The 22,608-nt window shown below is 46.3% G+C and overlaps 1 protein-coding gene across 1 annotated transcript in view; it reads left to right on the forward strand.

The window, feature by feature from the left end:
- Galnt18 (polypeptide N-acetylgalactosaminyltransferase 18) overlaps window positions 1–22,608 on the forward strand; it is a 310,769-nt gene that overhangs the window by 261,549 nt on the left and 26,612 nt on the right. The window contains exons 8-9 of the mRNA XM_041667178.1: window positions 3,076–3,213; window positions 8,834–8,929. Of these exons, the coding sequence (XP_041523112.1) occupies window positions 3,076–3,213; window positions 8,834–8,929 (234 nt within the window). The remainder of the gene's footprint in view (window positions 1–3,075; window positions 3,214–8,833; window positions 8,930–22,608) is intronic.

Genomic DNA, 22,608 nt, shown 5'->3' on the forward strand with positions numbered 1-22,608 from the left:
TCGCTCTGCATGAGTCCTAATGATTGCAGTTGAACTGGTGTGGATGAGGACTCCTGGAACCTTGTTCAAGGAATCCAATGTCTATCTAGAGCTGGGAACTACTGGGATAAACTGTGGGCTCCCTGAGAGCATTTGATGTACGTGCTTGTATTACAGTATATAGCATAAGAGGGTGAGTGGTAAAGGCTCAGTGGAACCTTGCTGACGTTTATTAATGGGTGGGGCAGCCTGGCTATGTCTGTGGTCTCTTTACCCCTGGCCAGCAGCTCCTAGGTCAATGCTGTCATTCATCTGAACAGAATCCCATGGAAACTTTACAAAAAATACCCCTCTGGGCCTCATCCCTAGAGATTCAGGTCAGGAAGCCTGTGGATGTGACAGAACCTGTCAGAGTCACGAGATGATGGCTTAGGGAGCCAGGATTCAGCTCATCTTTTAGATTCCCCTCAAGCATATTGGGCTCCAGGAAGCTTTCTTCGTCAGCTCACCTGGCCCCTGCCTCACCATCTTGGTACCCACACTCCAAGCTGGACTATAGGGCTTTGACTCTATTCTCCCTTACCCTCTGCTTCCTTTCCCACCTCACACAGTATGCAGGGAGTTTGTTTGCTTGTCTGTGTCTCTCAGACTTCCCTTTCAGGACTCTAACACATTCCTGATTGTCTACGCAGTAACTGACACATGGCAAACAGGTACTCCATAGTTGACAAAGGAGAAGATGTGACTGCCACCTGCTCTTCACATTTACCTGGGAGCATCCCGGCTATCATCACCCCAGTACCAGCAACTCAAGGACAGGCACATCTGTACCCACTTACTTTCCCCTCTCATCTCTAGAAACCACTGCAAATTCAGAGCTGAAGCCCTTCAGCCCTGCTCAGGTGGTGCCTGGAGAGTCCTATCAGTTAACAGGCATCCAGACTCTGGTCAGTACTGGCTCAGCACCCAGAAGGCTCTAGATAAATGTTAACTCTTGTCATTGGTGCTGTTATTCATACAAATGAGTTCTTTGCCAACTCTTACCTGTTACCCTACTGAGTCCTCTCCTGGGCCATGCATGCATGGAACAGAGTCGTCGTCTTTACCTACACCCTCACTACCACTTTTGGTCCTAAACTTGTGAGAGGCCAGAGCATCCTCCAGCACACACATCCTCCAGCACACACATCCTCCAGCACACGCATCCTCCAGTACACGCATCTTCCAGCACACGCATCCTCCGGCACACGCATCCTCCAGCACACGCATCCTCTGGCACACACATCCTCCAGCACACGCCTCCTCCAGCACACGCCTCCTCCAGCACACGCCTCCTCCAGCACATGCATCCTCCAGCACACGCATCCTCCAGAACATGCATCCTTAAGCAACGCATCCTCAAGCACATGCCTCCCCTGGCACATGCATCCCCCGCACACGCATCCTCAAACAACGCATCCTCCGGCACATGCATCCTCCGGCACACGCATCCTCTGGCACACTCATCCCCCGGCACACGCATCCCCCGGCACACGCATCCTCAAGCAACGCATCCTCCAGCACACGCATCCTCCAGCACACGCCTCCTCCAGCACACGCCTCCTCCAGAACACGCATCCCCCAGCACACACATCCTCCAGAACACGCCTTCTCCAGCACACGCATCCTCCAGCACATGCATCCCCCGGCACACGCATCCTTTGGCAAAAGCATCTTGCCACTTCAGTTGGAAATCAGTTTGCCTGTCAATACACAGAAAGCCAGCCTGGAGCAAACATCTGTATTTCCTTCTGAAAAGTTCAAGACCCCTCCCAGCTGCTGCTTCTCCTGCCCAGGGGGATGATGCTTTGTTGGTGACCTTTCTTTGAGGCACCACATGGAATTTTGTGGCTTTGTGGCAGAAGTCCTGGGTCATGTTCAGGGTAGTCAGCTTTTGATTTGTTTCCTAAGACTGCCCAAACAAATTAGCCACAAACTTGATTGTCTGAGACAACAAAACTTTTTTCTCAATAGATCTTGAATCCAGAAACTGAAATCAAGTGCCAGCAAGCCATGCTTCCTCTGGTCGCTAGAAAGGGTCAGCCACCTTTTTCAGTCTCTTCCAGCATCTGGAGGCTCCTGGCTTTCCCAGTCTGTTGATTTGTCACTTCCCGTCTGCTGTGTCCTGTGTAGGCCTCTCCTTCCTGTGTCTCTAGACTTGCAACCCTCCCTCTCCTTTCTCTCACAAAGTTAGCAGTCACGAACGTGGGGCCTGTCCTATTCAAGATGAGGTCATCTTGAGATTCCTAAGCTAAGTATGTCTTTAAAGACTTCTTAAAATCCTCTTCAGATGTTCTGGGCAGGGATGGATTTTGGAGGAAAAAGATCAGCCACCTCTACCAAATGTTAGGAAAAGGAGTGCTCATTGTTTTCTCATTATAAAGGCCCAATAGCCTTTCTCTACACACGACCACATTGTTCGTAATCATTGCTTACTGCCATGAAAAGCATTTGATGCAATTGTCAGGAAAAACAGTGAAGACATACTGAACCTCTGAAACACAAAATCAAGACAGTTAATAAACAGTAATATATACATATAATATATTTATAATAACAAACAGTAAATAATACATATATACCACACACACCTTCCTGTTTATTATATATGTGTGTGTATATATATATTTCTGAATATTTATATCTATGTATTTATCTCATTCTATCATAAGCAGATAAATAACCCTGAGTACAGAAAGAATGGTTTCCCATGAAAACTCACACCATTAGGAAAACATGGAGGCTGTCCCAAGGCAGGATCTACTGGTGACCCCTTGTCAAAGCTGATGCCCCAGTCTTAAACATTAGCTGTACAAAGTCGAGTATTCTGCCCCCTACTTTACTTGATAGCAATCCCTTTCAATACTGACCTCAAATTTCAGAGTCCAGATGGGGAGAGTTATGGGGTGAATGCTGCATTGGGAAACACGAAACAGCATCCCACAGGGCCCTCTACCAGAAAGTCTCTGTGAATCTTGGCTGGAGGCACTGGGTCCTAGCAAGTACATACAGAGCAGACCTGACGGGAGCCACATCTCTGCCCTACTTCCTATACAGGACTCAGGGATTGACATTGGGGACATCACGGCACGGAAGGCTCTGAGGAAGCAGCTGCAGTGCAAAACCTTCAGGTGGTACCTGGTCAGTGTGTACCCAGAGATGAGGATGTACTCGGACATCATCGCCTACGGAGTGGTAAGGAGTCTGTGTCTTTGGGTTTCATTCAGATACAGACAGAAAACAAGACTGGCACGGGTGTGACCATGGAAGGGGAGGGAGGGAATAAGCCCACTGTCACCTCTATGGTAACCTATGATAAACTTGGGCTTTGCAAGATTGGGCTGATGGGCCTTCAAGAGGCTTCGCTTTCACAGCCCAAGTCTGAGCGAGGACCCTGCCTGTCCTTTTGAGTCCTCAGCAGCCACATCTGACCCAAATCTGCATGGCCCACTTAACAGCATGCATAAGGAAGCCCTTAGCTTCAGATTACACTGGTTCACTCAGCTGAGGTGACTGGGGTTCTTTCAAACATCCACATGCCTCCCACCCACAGGCTGATGAATCCATGTTGAAGCCTCCCTGGGAACACTTCTGAGAACCCAAGCCTTCCTGAATTTACTGAAGATTTTGTCGCTTTTTGGTTCATGTGTTATTTTCTCCAGTGTGTGTGGTAGAGGCACCAAGATGGAGAATAGAGTGCAGAAAATGGCGTTGGTTCAGGCTGGGGGTGTAGCTCCTGGTAGAAAACTTAACTAGCATGTACGAGACTCTGAGTTCAATCCCCAGCACCATTAAAACTACAAAGTAGAATAAGACTTGATCTCTTCCCATCAAATGGAGTGTGAGCTTCGGTTTCTCCATCTATTAAATAGGGTAACTTAACACTGCCTTCATGGGCTAGAAATGAGTCTGAGAAACGTGAATGTATTTTCTCTCTCAAATACTTTGGCCATGAGAAACCCTTCCATGAGGCCCCTTCACTCTTTGAGTGTCTTGCGCAGTACGCGATGCTGTTTAAGTAGCTCCTCCATGACTGTTGAGGTCTATAACTCTATGACAGTTAAGCCCTTGACTCTACTTTATGGGACTACTTATATTGGGGTTACATATGAAGAAACGGGCATAAAAACTGACTTGCCTTTGACAGAGTGGCTGAAAGTACCCCAGTCCTTTGCTTTGGAGAACTCCCTCCTGCCTTTTTTGATATACCAAGATGAAAACTCAGAGACAGAACTGAGGCCTCTTTGGTGCCCTATGATCAGAGCTGAGTTAAGGGCTTCCCCAGCTGGGAACATTATGGATAGAGCTCTGCCTGGGAGTGTGGAGTCTTTCCAGAAAGGTTGGACTCAGAATTAGTCCCTGGTCCTTCTATTGTTAATATCCAGTGGTTATGAATGACACAGAGCTGATCTTGGTTGTCCAGTACTCATCTTGTACAGATGAACCATATCTTCCATGAGAGCTGCATGCATCACATGTCTTTCAGTTCAAAATGGGGTCCTTTTGCCTTTCTGCTTCTCAGGCTAGGGCAGGGGAATCAGAGCATCTCCTCAGCTAATGCTGTGTAGGGATAGCCTAGCCCATTGGGGGGCGTATCTGCCTTGGGCTAATGTTTACTTATAAATTTGGCAGGCTTGAGCCCCACCGGTCTTTTTTTTGTATCTCCTGTTTATCGTTGGATCTCTGGTGTTGTAAGCTATCCCTTTATTAAAATTTGTTGTTTTATATTAAGCTATCCTGGTTTTTATGCCGCTTACAGTTTGGCGCAAGAATCAGAGCATCTCCTCAGCTGATGCTGCCCAGATGCTGTGTGATACTCCAGATCTCCCCTCATCACAGAAACACTTTGCACTTGTGATGTCCATCAGCTCCTTCCACATCACCAGAAGCAGCCAGGGGATACCCTCTTCTGATGGTCTACGCTTTGCTCTGTAGAAACAGTGGATGCCGCTCAGCCACTGTTGGAGCCAGTCCTAAGAGAATATTTTGGGTCCAGAGACCCAAAATTTTAGAAGTTTTAGAAGCAAACCTCCATGAGCTATGACTATCATCCAGACTCACATACTCGTCAGGCCATTGCTGAAACTGAATGAGATTAGCCACCCTCGCCCGGAGCGGCAGAGGAAACAGTAACAGTGAGAACGTCTTCATGTAGCCATTGCACTTCTGGGTCTTAGCTATAGACCCTCGCTTCCTCCACGTACACGCAGCAACAGGTTTCTGTTGGGGCCCCTTGATGACAGAACTGGAAAAGTTTGGTTGACCAGATAGTAATGGCAGGTACTAGGCTGTGTCTAGATCCATCTGGGTCCAGCTCAGGCTGGCTGCCCGCTCATCATCCCACAGAGATGAGCTTGCTAGCCGTTCCCAGGGCTGGCAGCAGTCACTGTCCTTTTCATATTTATGCACCAGCCACTGTGAAAGGTCCAGCCCGTCCCTCCCTCTTCTTGTCCTCCATATAATGTCAGTGCCTGGCTCCTTCAGGAGCAGAAACGGGCGTGCTGGTCCAGAAACATTGTGAACTCTTAATGAGGGCCACACAGGATGCAGCCACAGGAGAAAGAACATTCGCTTGGTCTGAATTGTTCTTCCTTGGTAATTAGTTTTATTCTAAAATGCAGAGGCCAGATGTCCTTGCAGGGGCAGCGGTTTTTTAAAATCTTTTATTTTCCATTCCAGTTCATGCTCAAGCTACATCATTGAGGTCAAATAAATGTTTGGGTCACTCAATTGGGCCAGGGTCAAGGCTACAGCCCAGGCTATTAATCCACTAATAGGTCTTATTACTGCTCCTTCAGCTGAAGGAGCTGTGGGCTGCACTGGGTGGGTATCCCCTGAGCTCTTTGTCTGGGAGATGGGGTAGCTCTGGGTGAACCCCGACTCTGGTGCTGAGAGCAGAGATGGAGAGACAGCTGGAATCAGACATGCCTAGCTTCTGGACATTTGCTTTGTGCTTTCTTGCTGTAGACCCTTGACATTGTGCACAGCCTCAGTGTTACAGTCATCCACTCCAAGGGGCACATTTATGGTATCAGGCTCATAGACACACATATGATGGGGAAAGCTTGGCCTCCAATGTCAAGCGTACTGTGGCCTTGTCTCTTGCCAAGCGATTGCCGTTCATTTGTTCATTTTCTGCACACTCTCATTCAAGAAGCGGCAGTTATCTGCTTCATGCCCTGGTCCATGCCGTGTTCGGTAAGGAAGATTAAGACCCAGTGTTGGTGATGAACGAGGAGGCAGACAAATAAAGAGGCAATTAGAAAGCAATATGCCAAGTGCCGCAGTAAGCTCCATGAGAGTGGGGCTGGAGAGATGACTCCGCAGTTAAGAGCACCTACTACTCTTGAAGAGGACCTAGATTCAGTTCCCAGCACCCACATCAGGAGCTCACAAGTGTCTATAACTCCAGCAGCAAGAGCTCTGGCTGTTATGGGCACCAACACTCAAGTACACAAACCCACTCACAGACACACACACACACACACACACACACACACACACTTAACATTAAAATAACTTTTAAAGAGAAAGGAGAGTATTGGGGAAGCATGGGGCAAGTGGTCTCACCCCCAAGACTTGAGCTTGCAGGGTAGCAAGCAAACTGAACTCCAAAGACAAGGAATCGGTAGCCAGGCAAAGAACGCCAAAGCAGAAGATGAAGGTGTTGGACGTACTCATGGCATGGAGACAGAATCACAGACTGGGGGATGGGGGGCGCTTGCCGCTACACCACTGTTTCAGCACATATGGGTCCTTCTGAGATCTAGATATGATTCATTTGGAAGGCACATCACATGTCTCCCCGTACATCAATGCATTCATCACAGCTAGTGTTCCTGGATGGCTTTCAGGAAGGTTACAGCAGTAATACAAGACGCTAATGATTCCCACTGCTGTCTGCCAGACCCCATGCTAAGCCCTTGTAGATATCATTTTATTTAATCTTTATAACATCCCCGAGAGGCAGGCACTATTATTATAGTTATTTTCAAGGGAAGAAAACAGACAGAGGAAGTTGCTTTGTCCAAGACCATGCTGCCAGAGTCAACTACACCCCAGTCTGTCTCTCTTGTCCATGGCTCAAATAGACCAGCCACTTAGCAGGGGAGGGATGACACAGAGCCAGGGAGGAATGTATCAAATGACACCCACCTGTCACCCAGAAACCGTGGCTCAGGACCTAGGCAAAACCAAGCCTAACAGGATGTGTGAGTCTCCTTGCTCTAGTACCTAGCAGGTCTTCATAGTGGGCCATAGACCATGAGACGAGTTCAAAGAGTATTTATATATTCTGCTCCCACAAAGGCAAGCCCAACAGTAGGCACAGGGCACATGGCAGAGGATTGTCCACTTAGATGCTTCTAGGGCTTCTGCTTGAGGAACAGACAGACTCATATGTATTTCATCAGAACTTCTGAACTGCCAGTGGGAGACAACGCTACTGTAAGTGAGCTGAGGGAGAGGGTGCTTGAGGAGGACCTGGCCTCTTTTCTTGTCTGACGTGCGGAACAGATAAGCCTCAGACCCACGTGCCATTGCTTGTCTGATGAATGTCATGCCCCTCAGCTGGGTTCATCCCACCCTTGTTCCAAGGTGTCAGGACTGCACAAGCCCAGGCTCTCCCTGGTTCTCACCTCCTGCCTGTGTGATGATTCACCCATAGTTCACTGCCCATCTCCCTGGATTCTCCTCTCCAGTCTCTCATTCTCGAAGAGGGGCCTTGTGTTGATAGAAGGGAACCCAATTAAACTAGCTCAAGGTGAGCATGGGCAAAAACACTATGGACTCTCTTATGAGCATGGAAACTGTCCTTGTGTGTTATGATCCGGGGAGCACTGGAAACTTCTGATCTAAAGCCCTGTGCTTTGTCTCCCCCTTTGGTCACAACTGACTTCCTCGGTTTACACATACCCAGCTGATCTTCCTAAGGCATACAGTCTCATTTGCCCATAATTCTAGTGGCCACCATTCACTTACCATATCTCGGTGAGATCTGAGCTCATTTAGATCCAGGATAAAAGAACTGTTGTATGGTCAAATTCCAGAAAGATATAGAGAGAGTGATTCATTTGTTATATACTGTGGCTTGGTACCTAGTGGTCTACCCTGCTATGGCTGGTGAGAAAGCCTTGTGACATGCAGGGTCCTTTCCAAGGACTCGAGGTGAGTTTAGGTCATGAGAGCCATTGAATATGGACTCTCTTACACAGATACATCCTGCTGATTTATAAGAATGGATGTATGCACTTATGAGAAGAAAAGGATTTTATCTCTTCTGCTTCCATCAGATCCCTCTCTCTTATTCCCCTCCAAGTTTTCTAGTCTGGAGAGTCCTCAGCAGCTGGGCCACCCTTGGGGGCTGACCAAACCCCTGATGTATCTACAGGAGGCACAGAACCCTGTGTCCCAGAGGACCTCCCAGGATTAAAAACAAACCTATTACCCACTTTCCCCAATTTAGGAACAAAGGCTCTTTGGGGAAACTTGAAGACCATTGCTCCACTCCTAGAGAAGGGGAAGAATAGAGATCCTAGTGTTTCTTGTTGTACACTTCTTGTTTTTACTCAGACGCTCTTACTTTCTAGAGTTAGCTATCTGTTTAATGAGATGTTCTGATTTCCCATGCAGTGGGGGCCTGTCCTTTATACAGAGGAACAGCTGGGGCTTGCTGATACCATCGTGTTTGGTGACTTGGCATTGATGAAAAAGCTGAGTCTGTCTGGGGGACACACTTGTCTCTCCTAAACTAATAATACTTGTGTTTTCTCTCATTTTCCCCCTTGGGTGTGGCCGCATTTCCTCTGATGTTCAGCTGCAGAATTCCCTGAAGACTGATTTGTGTCTCGATCAGGGGCCAGATACAGAGAACGTCCCCATCGTGTACATCTGCCATGGGATGACACCCCAGGTGAGTCTCCAGATGACCCCCATGCCTAGGACATGCATGTGAGTGTCTGGTGTGAGGAAGCCCAGCTGGATTCTATCATGGAATCCCTGGACTCAGAAGTCCCTGCTGTTCATTAGGAAGTATTCCCATGACCCCAAGAACCTTCCTTGCCTCAACAGAAGCTGAAAATTGGATGTTAGGGGGCTAGGATCCCATGGAGTAGGGGAAAGAGAAGATGCTACATTTTTTATAGAGAAACCACTGCCTCGTTTTGGAAGCTGTGGCTCTGATTCTGGTAGAAGAGCTCTTCCTTAGCAGGGCAGAGTTTGGGGATTCTGTGAAGCTTGGCTAATGTGCCTGAGTTCCATAGAGTGCTATGTCACAGTCTACAGGCCATGAGTCTCCTTTCTAAGACATGCTTCTCGTGGGGAACAAAGAGCAGCCACCAGGAAATGGGTGTCCTTTGACATTCTCCATGTTTAGTCTAGGCTTCAGATATATAAAGGGTACGTTGAACCACAGGCAATGGAGCTGGCTTACACAATAACACTGACCAATTTTGTCCAAGCATGCCGAGTGTCCAGATGGACAGTGTTGTCAGAGTCTAACTCCAGAAGAGGACGGTGACTGAGAAGGATGCTTTCTTACCAGGTTTTAGAACTGTGCTTCTGTTTAAGTTGCTCCCTGCCTGAACGCATGACTGAAGGCTGTCACATGGCCCTGTGTGCAAATGATGGAAATTTCCAGTGATTGTTCACTGTGGTCCTAACACCGTATCTTTTTGGCGGGCCCTGTTGCTGTGACATCACTTGCTGGTTAGTGTCGGTCTCAGGGCAGCAGATCACGCTATCCCCACGTCACTTAGCATAGCAACACCTTCCTTGTTTTAAAACAATGTGACATTGTGATACGTTCCTGGCTCAGACACTTTACATATTGCTGTGACAACATACCAGACCAAAGCAACTTGATGGAGAAAGGGCTATTTCCACTTCTATTGTCAAGAGAATAGGGTCCATCATGGTAAGTGGCTTCGCAGTAGCGGAAGCAGGAGGCCAACAATAACCTACATCCTCCAGTATATCTCCACCTCCTAAGGTCCTACAACCTTCCCAAACAGTACCATCAGCAGGGACCAATGGTTCAAACACCTACGCCTCTGGGGGACATGTCACATTCAAATCTCAGCACTGTCTTTATGCTGACAAACGTCCTACCAAGTCATCACATATATACAGAAGATAACGAGTTGTAAGTGTGCAGATTAATGAATGACCATGAAATGAACATGATAATATTAGCCAGCACCCCAAGAAGCCTCCCTATCTGTGAGTTACATTCGTGGCTCTAGTAAGTTGCTCATTTGTTTTCTTGCATACTGTTCTGTGTTATGAAAATGCTATGGAGTACTGTGATGGGTTTAATAAGAATGGCCCTCATGAGTTCATACATTTGAATGCTTCTTAGCCCAGGAGTGGCACTATTTGAAAAGATTAGAAGGGTTAGAAGGTGTGACCTTGTTGGAGGAAGTGTATCACTAGGGGTGGGCTTTGAGATACCAAAAGCCCATGCTAAGGGCAGAACTCCCCCCACCTCTCTCTCTCTCTCTCCCACCCTCCCTATGGATCAGAATGTAGTTCTTATCCACTTCCCCAGCATCTGCCTACATGTTGCCATGCTCCCCTTCCATGATGATAATGGACTAACCCTCAGAAACTCTACACAAGCCCACAAATCAAATGCTTTCTCTTCTAATAGTTGCCTCAGTCCTGGTGCCTCTTCACAGCAATAGAACAGTGGCTAACATGAGTACCACGAGTCCTGCTGCAGTGGCCATCTTTGTTCATGTCTTTTTGGCTCATTTCTATTCTCATTTCTTTTGGATTTACACTTAAGCATAGAATTGTTGAATCATAGAGCTGGTGTGTGTTTCCTTTAATGATTTGTAATAATCTGTAATAATTTGCTCAGGTGACCCAAACAGAATACCACAGTTTAAGCAATGAAAATGCATTTCTCACAGTTCTAGAGACCAGGGAGTTGAAGATCGAGGTGCTGACAAATTTGGTATCTGGTAGTGGCTTGCTTCATAGCTGTCAAGGGCCTCCCTTCCTTCTGCACTCACAGGGTACGGAGATAAGGGCCCCACAGGAATGAGGTGCTGGTCTGGCCTCACACTAATCCTATTGGATAATCATTCCACCCTTATGGCTTCACTCAACTTAAAGATTTGGAGAAGGCTAAGGCTATCCTTGTTGAAAAATCACAAGAAGACACCTTGGAAAGAAATACTAGGACATGGCTCATGATAAAGAGGCTGGGGCCGGGTGTAATTTGTGGACTCTGTCATCTCAGCAGAAGCCAAGGATAGAGATGGATGTAATCGGGAGAGACACAGAAAGGTGGCAGGGAAGGAATGCTGACTGTCAGACCCTTGTGCAATGAAGCGCAGAGATTTTTTTTCTGTGAGCTGTGCTGTTCTTCAAGGGAAGGAGCGGGTGATGCCATATGCTGTAGGGGACTCTAAGATCATCAAGGGTGTCACTGCTACCACAGGCCCAGGGAGCAAGGCAGACATCCTCTCCAGCCAAAGACCACGAGTGGCAATGCCTGGAGCATCTGCAAGTTGCTATGGCAGTGAAAAGAGAGACAAATTGGGGAAAGGGCAATGCAGTGGACATTGGGGGACCTAGGCTAGGTCTCTCAGTATCACTTAACCTTTTATGGCCCCTTAGTTTGCTAGACTCCATTGTGGGGGTGTAACTTTATGCTAAAGTATATGAAATATAATCAGTTCAGTGAATCCCTAACATTGTGTGTAGTGCAGTCACCATCTTACTCAAGCCTGTCGTCCCCGAGGGCTTCCCATTTGCCCTCTCTGTCAGCATGGCTACTCATGGGTAGCGACAATTCTGATCTCTGCCCACTTGACTAGCTAGCTACATCCAGGCCTGTCTGTCCATCTGTAAATGATGAAGCTGGACTGGCCATCTCTAGACGCAGCTCTACCAGCTATGACAACCCGCTCATCTCCAGTTCTTTTGTTCTGAAAGGCACTTGGCTGAAGCTGTGATTCTATGCTGTGCCTGCCGGGGATGCTGGGATCTGCCTTCACAAATTAGCTTCTTCATGTGCTCACATACCTAAGTTCTGCAGGAAGCTTCAGGTCTGATGACTCCTTCTTCTAGGTCCGTGCTTTCAGGGTCCAGCAGGCTCGGAACCAGCAAAAAATCAGCCAACAAACCACAATCCCAGAGAACTTAGACAACAGTGAGGACACTAAGAGAGACTTACATAGGTCTAATCTACATGGGAAGTAGAAAGTAGAAAAAGACAAGATCTCCTGAGTAAATTGGTAGCATGGAGTCCTTGGGGGAGGGCTGAAGGGAAAAGGGGAGAGGCAGGGAGGGGAGCAGAGAAAAATGTAGAGCTCAATAAAAATCAATAAAAAAAAGAAAGGAGGTGCTCAGGGTACTTTTAGGAGACTGTGGATAGATGTTGGCCACACAGGCCCACTGCACCCCACAGACTTTGTCTAACCACGTGTGAAACATGTATTTTTCATGAGCTTGTTCCCTCCTCCTGGCAGTTCTCAGAGAAACTTTTCACAGGACAGGGAGAACCCAGGGATGATCTGCACACACATACAGATGGGCTGCCACATGTCTCCATGTGAGCTACCCCTGTACTACCCCAGAGGAGAGCAATGCCCCTCACGTTGCTGTCTAAGGAATACAAGTCTGAGGCAACAGCCTTTCTGACCTCTGCTGTAAAATATTACAGGTCCTTACCGAGAACCACAGCTTTAATAGGCAACCTGCAAATGCCGAAGGGAAACACACACACACACACACACACACACACACACACACACACACGGTAATAACTAGAGGTCAAGAACCAGACCAGGGAGATGACTCAACAGGTAAAGGCACTTGCCATCAATCCAGACAACCTGACTTCAATCCCTGAGAAAGGGAGAATTCATCCTGACAAGCTGTCTTCTGATCTTTACTTACACACTAAGACACATACACACACACACACACACACACACACACACACACGAATAAGGTAATCAAATGTTTTAAAAGCACATAAGAGCCTGGGAGATGTCTCAGCATTAACAGCTCTTGCAGAAGACCCAAGTTCAGTTCCTAGCAACCATGTCAGATGGCTCCTAAGTGCCTATAACTCCAGCTCCAGGGGGTCCCATGCCCTTCTGGCCTCCACAGGCAACTATACTCACATGAACAGACCCCACACAGACACACAATTATAAAATAAGCATAAATATTTGTGGATAGGAGAGATGACTCAGTGGTTAACAGTACTTGCCCTTCCAGAGGACCTGGGCTGCTTCCCAGAACCTACTTTGGATGGCTCATAACTGTGTAGAAGTTTCAGGAGGTCTGGGTCCCTCATTGAGCCCTCACAGGTACCCACATGCACATATACACAGATAAAAATTAACCCTTCTAAAAGTTATTGCTAGGTTGAAGCCATAACACTCACTAGCCAAGTACCTTTGCTGGATGTTGTGCCTTGATTTTATTACCCACAAAATGGAGATTATAGCATTACCTATCTTGTAGGGTTGCTACAAAGATTACATAACGGGTGCACATGAAACAGTTTTACAGTGCGGTCTGGCCCACAATGGTTGCCTATTCTGTGTAAGCAGTTATTATTACAAGGCTTGTGGAGAGACTCAGGTCTATCCCTAAGCTAAAAGGACAGCAGTGACTATCCTGGGAAAGAATAGCCTTAAGAGAGACTTGAAACTTCCTTCCAAAATAAAAGGACACACATGTTTGTCTGAGAACAATGGGACTCTTCCGGCCACTGGCGCAGGTGACGGTGATCCCCATAATCCCTGTCCAAGCCATGTTAGTAATCTTCAGGGGTGTGATACCTAAACTAAGAAATCCCCAAGATTCCTTCTGCTCTGTGACTCCATGGATTCTTTTTACTTCAAGACAGAGTCTTATGATATAGCCAAGGTTGGCCTCAAACTCAAGATTCTCTCTTCTCCATTAGTTCCTGGATTATAGATCTGCTCTTTCATAGCCTGTGGTATTGACAATCCATCATATATATGATCCATCACCATGTGTGCGTTTCCTTTAATGTCATCTTGAGTCTACCATATATCCTGTAGTGTTCTTGATCTCAGAGAATGGTGGTTGGGGCCCTCATGCCATTGACTCCTACTCCAGACAGACTCTTTTCTACCTTCAAATCTTTACATGGTTACCTTACAAGGGAAAGGCTTGTTCCTCTCTTGAGCATTGTCTGACTGGCTTCATTTGAGATTTAGGGCTTGGTTTCACTTGCTAGCCACAGCAAAGCATGGTAGAAGAACAAGGATACAGAGGCAGCCCCGCCGGCTGGTACAGTTCTTGCTAATCTGTAAGATGATTAAGTAAACCCGAAGTACATCTGAAAGCTGATCTGTAGGCATTTTCCACAAACAGTGTTAGGAGAGGATGGCCAGGGCAGACACAAAGTGGCTAATATCTTACAGGGAAACACAGTTGTTGCCTTTGGTGTGACCTTTCTACCCAGGCAGAAAACCAGGCCTTGGGATCCAGTGCTGTGGTGTCTGAGAGTTAATCAGAAGGGAAAGCATGCAAGCAAGTGCAGATAGGATAATCTTAGAAAATTGCATGCTCTTAGCGGGTCTGTCAGACAATGCCCCTGTGTAATATCAAAAGGACACCTATGTCATTTCTAGGTCTTTGGTATTTTTCTTTTTTAAAATTATATTTATTTACTAACACACCCATGTGTTAGTGTGTATGTATGGGGTGTGTGTGTGTGTGTGTGTGTGTGTGACAGCATGCTTATGAAGAATAGTTAACAACTTTAGGTGTCCCTTATCTCCATCCGCCATGTGGCTCCTGGAGTCAAACTCAGGATGGCAGGCTTGGCGGCAAAGCACTTTTCCCTGCTGAGCCATCTCACAGGCCCTAGGTGTTTTCTTACTCTTTTTAAAGTTGGCTGAAGCTCAAATGCCCTTCAGACCATCTGTGACTCAGTGACCCTTGGAGATTGACAGCCTGACAATGTGGCCTTTCCTTCAGTTCCCAGTGTCATGAACTGAGAAGCAGGTGCAACAAGGGTGTGTCCCCCTACCCGGTTCTGGAGACTGGGAAATGCAAGGTCAAAGTGCAAGCAGGGCATGCTCCCTCAGAAGGTCCCAGGAGAATGGTGTCCTGGCCTCTCTCCTACCCCTGGAGTTTCTTCGGCTGCTTTCAGCACACCTCTGATCCAGGATGCCAGAGACAAGTCCAACTTTGCCTCTTAAACATGTACTTGTTGGTTTGGAGTGGGAGCCTATTCTATCCCACAGTGACTTCACCCAAACTTAACTAATGGCATCTGCAATGGCTTTGATTCTAAATATGGCCCCATTCTGGGAATTGAAAGTTGGAATTTGACATGTGAATTTTAGGGGTGCACAACTGGACCCATCCATCTCCCCTCCCCCTCATAGGGACAGGCTAAGAACTGGGAGGCTTTCACTTCCTTGACGAACAAGCTCCTCACATAACTTCCCCTTCTAACTCCTTGGCTGGGCTGAGTCATGTGGTTCTGTTTGACCTCAGAAGTGGGAAAGTGTGAATTTCTGGGTGGCCAGAAGGACTTATCTCCATTACAATAATTTAGATAGTCGCTGAGTCCATGTTACCTGTGAGAAATAAGACAACAGGAAATGGTTACCTGAGGTATGAGCTTACTTGCCCAATGGCATCACGGTCGCCAGCAGAAGACAGAGGTCATACTTTGACCTCCACTTCTTCTTCACTTCCGTTCTCTCTTTTCCTTTATTGTCATTCGTCATTCTTCAGGTATGACAGGGCATCTTTCATAAAGTCAGCATTATTTTAAAAGTTTTATTGCCCTTGAGGGATAAATACATTTGGCATAGTGATAGGAATGTTTGTTGAGTGACATCTAGTAGGTGTCAGGGGTCGCCAAAGACATGAGAGACCCAGGAACAGCTTGAGCTAGGAGAAACTGCCCCCTCCCCCCGTTGGGTTAAAGCCTCAGAGAGAAATGTCCACTCTGCTGGAGCTGTGACATTCCCAGGTCTCAGGGAAGGCCGTGAGCAGGAAAAAGCATGATGCAGCTAATCAAATTAGTGAGGTGAAGCTGCTGGGAAGGGCGCTAATTGGTTAATGAGTAAATGTAACCATTTTATTTAAATTAGTAGCAAATTTTAAGCAATCCTCAAAATAACTGAGAATATGAGCCCTAATTAGTGTAACAGCCTGGAAAATTTCTCCTAATGGGAAAAATACAATAATGGGGTCTTTTCACAGACTCCATCCAATTAATCACTCGTTCACTCATTCACTCATCCGCCCATTCATGGAACACACACTGAGCTTTATGCAAAGAACTGGGAGAGGGGATGGTGACTTACCTGAGTCCCCAGCCTGGAGGAGGAAGACGGACACAGAATTAGCTTCCATGACAAAACTCCACAGAGGGCATTGGGGCCAGAAAGAACAAAACAGAATCAGAGAATCTCTTCCATCTATTCTGCCAGAGTTTCCTAGAGTGTAGACGACACATCAAGATGAAATGCTTCTCCTCTGGGAAGGTACGTTCTTGGCAGTAGAAGAAAGGCGGAAGGGATTTTAATTCCTCCAGAAGTCTGTGAAGTTCTGAAGTTGCCACATCAGGGCTTCAGGACAAGCTTTGACTCAGGGTGTAAAGAACAGAGTTGAGCTGAGAGAATTCTCTTCTAACCTGAAGATGAATCTCATGTCAGACCAGGGAGTGTGTTTAAGAAAAGTTAAGCAAAGCACGGAAGAGGAAACGGACTTTGCTGCACTGCTTTTTTTTGTCATTACCTCTTCAGTTTTAATTTTTCTTTATTTTTATGGTGTTGTGAATTGACCCAAGGCCTTGTAAGGACAGGCAAGGGCTCCATTGGTGAGCCGCTTTGTTGGTGAGCCGCTCTGTCAGTGAGCTGCATCCACCCAAGTCCTCTTCAGCGTTTTTAAGAGTATCACTTGGATGCTTGATAGACAGGCAGATAGGTGGGTGGAAAATGAAAATTGCTGTTTATTTCATTGTCTACCGACAGCTCTTGTTGTGGGAGCTGCGGGTTACATTCCACCACCCAGCTCCTGCTACCGGCTAGCTTTACCCGAAATAACAACACACAAATTGTATTCTTTTAAACACTGCTTGGCCCATTATATCTAGCCTCTTCTCGGCTAACTCTCGCATCTGACCTAGCCCATTTCTAATAATGTGTGTAACACCCCAAGGTGCGCTTACCGGGAAGATTCTAGCCTACGTCCATCCTGGGTCGGAGCTTCATCGCGTCTGCCCGGGAGAGGGGAGCATGGCGTCTGAGCTCACTTCCTCTTCCTCCCAGCATTCTGTTCTGTTTACTCCTCCCACCTATGTTTTAACCTATGAGGCCAAGCAGTTCCTTTATTAATTAACCAATGACCTTCCTCCATCATTTTCCCTTTTTCTGTTTAAACAAAAAAGGAAGGCTTTAACTTTAGCATAGCAAAATTACATATAACAAAACAGTTATCAAGCGATATTTACAGTTACAATATTTATATCTATTTCATCTTCCATCATAGCAAAGAAAAACAACTATAACTATCTATCTATTCTTCAACTGCATCAAAGACTCCAGAAGAATATAATATTACCTAAGTAAACAAGTAAGAAACTTCCAAAACTCCAGAAGTGACAGAAACATCGTGCTGCCTGGATAGTCACCCAAAGTTTTTGTACCGCTGGGGCATCCATCTTCGGCCTTCAGGCCCATAGTATCCAGAGACATATCCATGAAGCAGGAAATTTCAAAGGCAGTTCAATCACTATCTTCTGTGTCCTGCAGAATGTCTCACAGACTCCTTCATGAATCAGGAACCCTGAAAGATCATCTCACCTTTAGGCAAGTTCAGTAGTCCTCTCTCTGCAGGTTCTCTGTGTCCAGTTAATACAATAATCCAGGCAAGAGCAGTTTCTTGCCCAAATGACTATCAAACTCCATAAGGATCCTCTTCGATGCCCATCTTCTTCTTGAAGTAGATTGGTGCTTCCAGGAACAGAGTGTCTCATTGTCATGAAAAACCCTGTTATTAAAACATTAAATGTCATATTCTGCAGTCTTTGAAAGATATGAAGAATGCCTATCTGAAATATATCTATGTACATCTAGAAAAATCTAACTAACATGACTATAAGCTTGACTGTTATTAATGATTATCCATTAACAGCCTATATACATTAAATTTTTAAATGAACTACACAATTACAATACCTTAATCAAGATTAGAAATACATGTACATATAACAAAATTGACCTTAAATCTCTATCAATAAAGCAAAATCTATACTAATGCAAATTACTCATACCTATATCATATCCCCCTTTAAATGTAAAAGAACATTTATCAACAATATTTGGGAATATGGGCGCCGTTATTTCTCTCCAAACTGCTTCGTGCTGAATGGGGGCGCAGTTATTTAGGTCTTTCATGGTATAACCTGTGTGCTAGATTCATCTCAGTCGTCAATTGAGTGAAGTAATTTTTTGAGGGTGTTCACAGCAACCTTTCAGTAGGGCGTGGCCCATCATACCATATTGGAATAGAAACAATCCACAGGGTCTCATCCTCTGTGAAAACAAAAGAAGAATCTCTTTTCCAAAGTATCATATCCTTAGATCCAAATTCTGAAGTCAAGGTATTTTCAAAATATCTATGTTGGATTAGTTCAGCAGCATTTATAAACAAATGTCTTTTAGCAGCTCTTGCTCCTTCCTCAGCATTCAAACAATTCAAAAAGAGCATAATAGCATACAGTATCAAGATTCTCATTGTATTTTCCATCTTTGTGTGGCTTTATTTTAACCTCTATTTTGTTTATTTTTACTTTTAACTTTTTGCTTTTTGAGAGAGATACTCTGTATATCTTTGACCTGGAATAACACTGTAGACCAGGCTGTCCTTGAACTCTCAGAGATCCTTCTGTCTCTGCCTCCCAGGCATTGGGATTAAAGGCCTGTGCTACCACACCTTGAAGTCACAGAGGTCTATCTGCCTCTGCCTCCCAAGTGTTGGGATTAAAGGTGTGTACTACCACACCCAACTACTCTCTTTCTTCCTTTTTTTTGTTTTTTACTTTAAGAACTTTAACTTTTAGCCTGCATATATTTTTAACACACTGTAAATCATTTAGAAGTTTTCTTTGTTTTTGACACTCTCTTTACTGTATCTCTCTCTGTTTTTCTGACCACATGAGTCTTTAATTTACCAAGCAATCTCAGTAGGACTAAACCCGTGGCTTTGCCAGCAAGATCCAGCCCATTCCTTAGCTTTCCAGCCTCGTGGCAGAGGTACCGACTGTAGCCATTTTTATTGCCACAACTCTATGGCATTTCAAGGTCCTTGCCAGCAAACAAGCTACAACACTCAAATGCTCTCCCTGTAGCTGATCTCCTGCCTCAAAGAGTCAGAGTTTGCCCTGGTAGGACAGCCTACAAAGCCGGCATTTTAAAAAAGCACAACATTTTTCCTGCTACGGCTGAAAACCGAAAGCATATGTTCAGCTTTTATCAATACCATTTAAGTGTTTCGTGGCAAGACCTCTTAAGAGCTGCAGGGTTTTGCAGCTAAAGCTGAGTCAGGAAGCCTCTCTTAGATGAGAGCACTTGCTTGCCTCTAGCAAGCAGAGCAGACCCAAGAAATTGCTGCTACCCAGAAAACATGCTTAAATCTATTCTTTCCCAAGCTTTCTCAGGCTTTCTGTGGATTCAATTTTCCACATGTTGGGCAACCATTCTGTTGTGGGAGCTGTGGGTTGCATTCCACCACCCAGCTCCCGCCACTGGCTAGCTTTACCCGAAATAACAACACACAAATTGTATTCTTTTAAACACTGCTTGGCCCATTATATCTAGCTTCTTCTAGGCTAACTCTCGCATCTGACCTAGCCCATTTCTAATAATGTGTGTAGCACCCCAAGGTGCGCTTACCGGGAAGATTCTAGCCTACGTCCATCCTGGGTCGGAGCTTCATCGCGTCTGCCCGGGAGAGGGAAGCATGGCGTCTGAACTCACTTCCTCTTCCTCCCAGCATTCTGTTCTGTTTACTCCTCCCACCTATGTTTTAACCTATGAGGGCCAAGCAGTTTCTTTATTAATTAACTAATGACTTCCTCCATCAAGCTCTCTAGAATTTTCTATTTGCCAGTGGATCACAATGAAGCTCTCATCCCTTCTCTATTTGACAATGCCTCTTGAAAGATAGATGGATGGATAGATGGATGGATGGATGGTAGATAGACAGATAGACACAGACAGGGAAAATGGAAAACATTGATTATCCCATTGTCTACTGACAGCTTTCTAGAAGTTTCCATTTGCCAGTTGGTTATAATAACACCCCTCCCCTACTTGTCAATGTCCCCAGTGGCTTCAGGGGCATTGAGGACACTTCCAAGATTGTGCTTGCATCTCCAGCCCTTTCATGTAACATTCCAGAGACAATTGCAAAAGTCTCTTTGTGTGCCAAGAATTTAAATGACTTTGCACTTACCAGTGACCTTTGGCAGATGTCTCCACTTCTCCATGACTTTTATCTATAAATAAATAGAATGCCAGGCCAAGAGCAGCTATGCAGTTTACAGATCGTCCCTGGGTTTCTTTCCTGTCATGAGAGTATGCCCTTCCTGACTCCCAGTCAGCAAGTACCAGCTGATCCTGGCAGTGCAGGGGAGGTCTCCCATGGCCTGCTGGATTTGGTTGGTGCTGTGCTTTGAATGTGAAATGTCCCCCATAGGCTCACGTGTTTGAACGCATGTTCCCAGTTGGTAGCGCTTTTTTTTTTTTGGAAGGTTGTGGAACCTTTAGGAGTTAGAGCTTTGCTAGAGTGAGTGGGTCTTCAGGTTTTCTGGCCCAGCCCCACTTCCTAGTCACCCTCTCCTTCCTTACTGTGTGTACAATGTGACCAGCCACCTCACACACCAGCCACCATGCCTTCCCTGCCATGATAAACTTGATTCCTTAAACCGTGAGTCCAAAACAACCCTGCCTCCTTGTTGCTTCCATCATAGCAAGAGGGAAACTCATAACACAGCTGGTCACATGGTCTCTGTATCACTCAGGAAGTCGCCCTGAGAGATCATCGGGATATTACACACAGTCCCAAGGCGGCAACTCATGTGGAAGGCAGAGCAAGTGAAGCCTCAGGACTGTCACGCGGACTGGCCCCTCGGTGGCCCTGGGATGGCCCACTCTGCCACGCCCTCTGGCAACTGTTCTTCAACACCTTCCCACAGAACTGCTTTCTTGGTGTGGAGTTCTTGTTTGAGGGGAGATCTCAGCTGCAGAGGACTCTGGGAAATGGCTGACAGGTAGACGAGTGGATCCCAGAATCAGACAGAGCAAAAGTCTGGTCCCGAGTCTGCCTACTCCATGGGACAGTCGGGACAAATGAGTTGAGGGTTCCAACACCCCAATTATGTTCTAATCTGCAAACACAGGGTTCTGGTGTGCACATTCCCTTCTAAATTCCGGGGCCAAGAACTGCCTCACTCACCCCTGCAGCCCTGGAAAGTGTCCACAGAGAGCAGATGCCCTACCTTCCGTGCCTAAACCTCGAGTTCAGCAGCTAGCTCTCTTGTCTCTGATCTTCAGGGAGGCTGAGTTCATGAGCTACCTGCTTCCTGCATCCTGCATGAGCACTCTTTGCATGGTATCTACTGGAAGGAAGGAGGCTAACTTTGTAGTCCCTGCCCACACCCCCCACCTCTTCCTCCACTCCACCCCACTCCACTCTGCCGTTCACTGTGAATTAAAGCTCTGCTACTTTGTCAGTTTGTGACCTGGCATTGATAGAATTCCTGATTTCACTTTACAATTCAAAGTAAGGCATAACTCACGGTAAACGTTAACTACATACAGGTTGTTATATTATTTGTGTTTACTTAATGTTTACATAGGTGTGCATACATTTACATATACATACAGAGAAACACTGTGTATCTGTATCTACATGCCTCCTTATTACATCTAAGTGCCACTTTGCCAGCTTGTCCCAAAACCTATGCACCTCCCAGGAGGCAGATGCAGGCTCTAAGTCCTAGAACTTCATGACAAACGCTTAGTCATACTCAGGGACAACCAGGACCCAAGGTTAGAAAGAGGGGGACCGGCTATGGCACCATTTATCAATGCATCCTCCTTTGTTCTGGCTGCTCCCAGAGGCATGGGTGACACACACAGGTTTCCTTTTCTGTCGCAGTCAACCGCCAGACTGCCTGAGGTTGCCTCTGGGTGCCAGCCTTACCTGGGTCTGGTTCCTCCTCGGATGCTGAGAAGAGTGTCCAACTGCCCCCTACCTCTGCCCCCTGCTTTAAAAATGTACATTATCTACATGGATGGGATAGTCAGCATTGAGAAACAAGGGGGTCACAGGGAACAGTGGGCTGCTGGAGGCACCCAGGCGTGAGGCCATGGTGTCAGCTCCTCTTTCCACACAGAATGGTGGTGAACTCTGAGCTGTTCCTGCAGCTTCGGTGCTAAAAGGGGAGCTGCCTGATTTGTTATTCACTCCACATATGTTCTTCATTTCATGTCCAAACTCCGCAATTAGAGTCATCAACAGCGAGTTTTGCATGACTTTTATTAAACTCCCACAGGCTGGGAGCAG

Source organism: Microtus oregoni, unplaced genomic scaffold, assembly GCF_018167655.1.
Source record: "Microtus oregoni isolate MIOR12 unplaced genomic scaffold, Mior012 000016F_ref0000370, whole genome shotgun sequence".
In the NCBI taxonomy this organism is placed as follows: Eukaryota; Metazoa; Chordata; class Mammalia; order Rodentia; family Cricetidae; genus Microtus; species Microtus oregoni.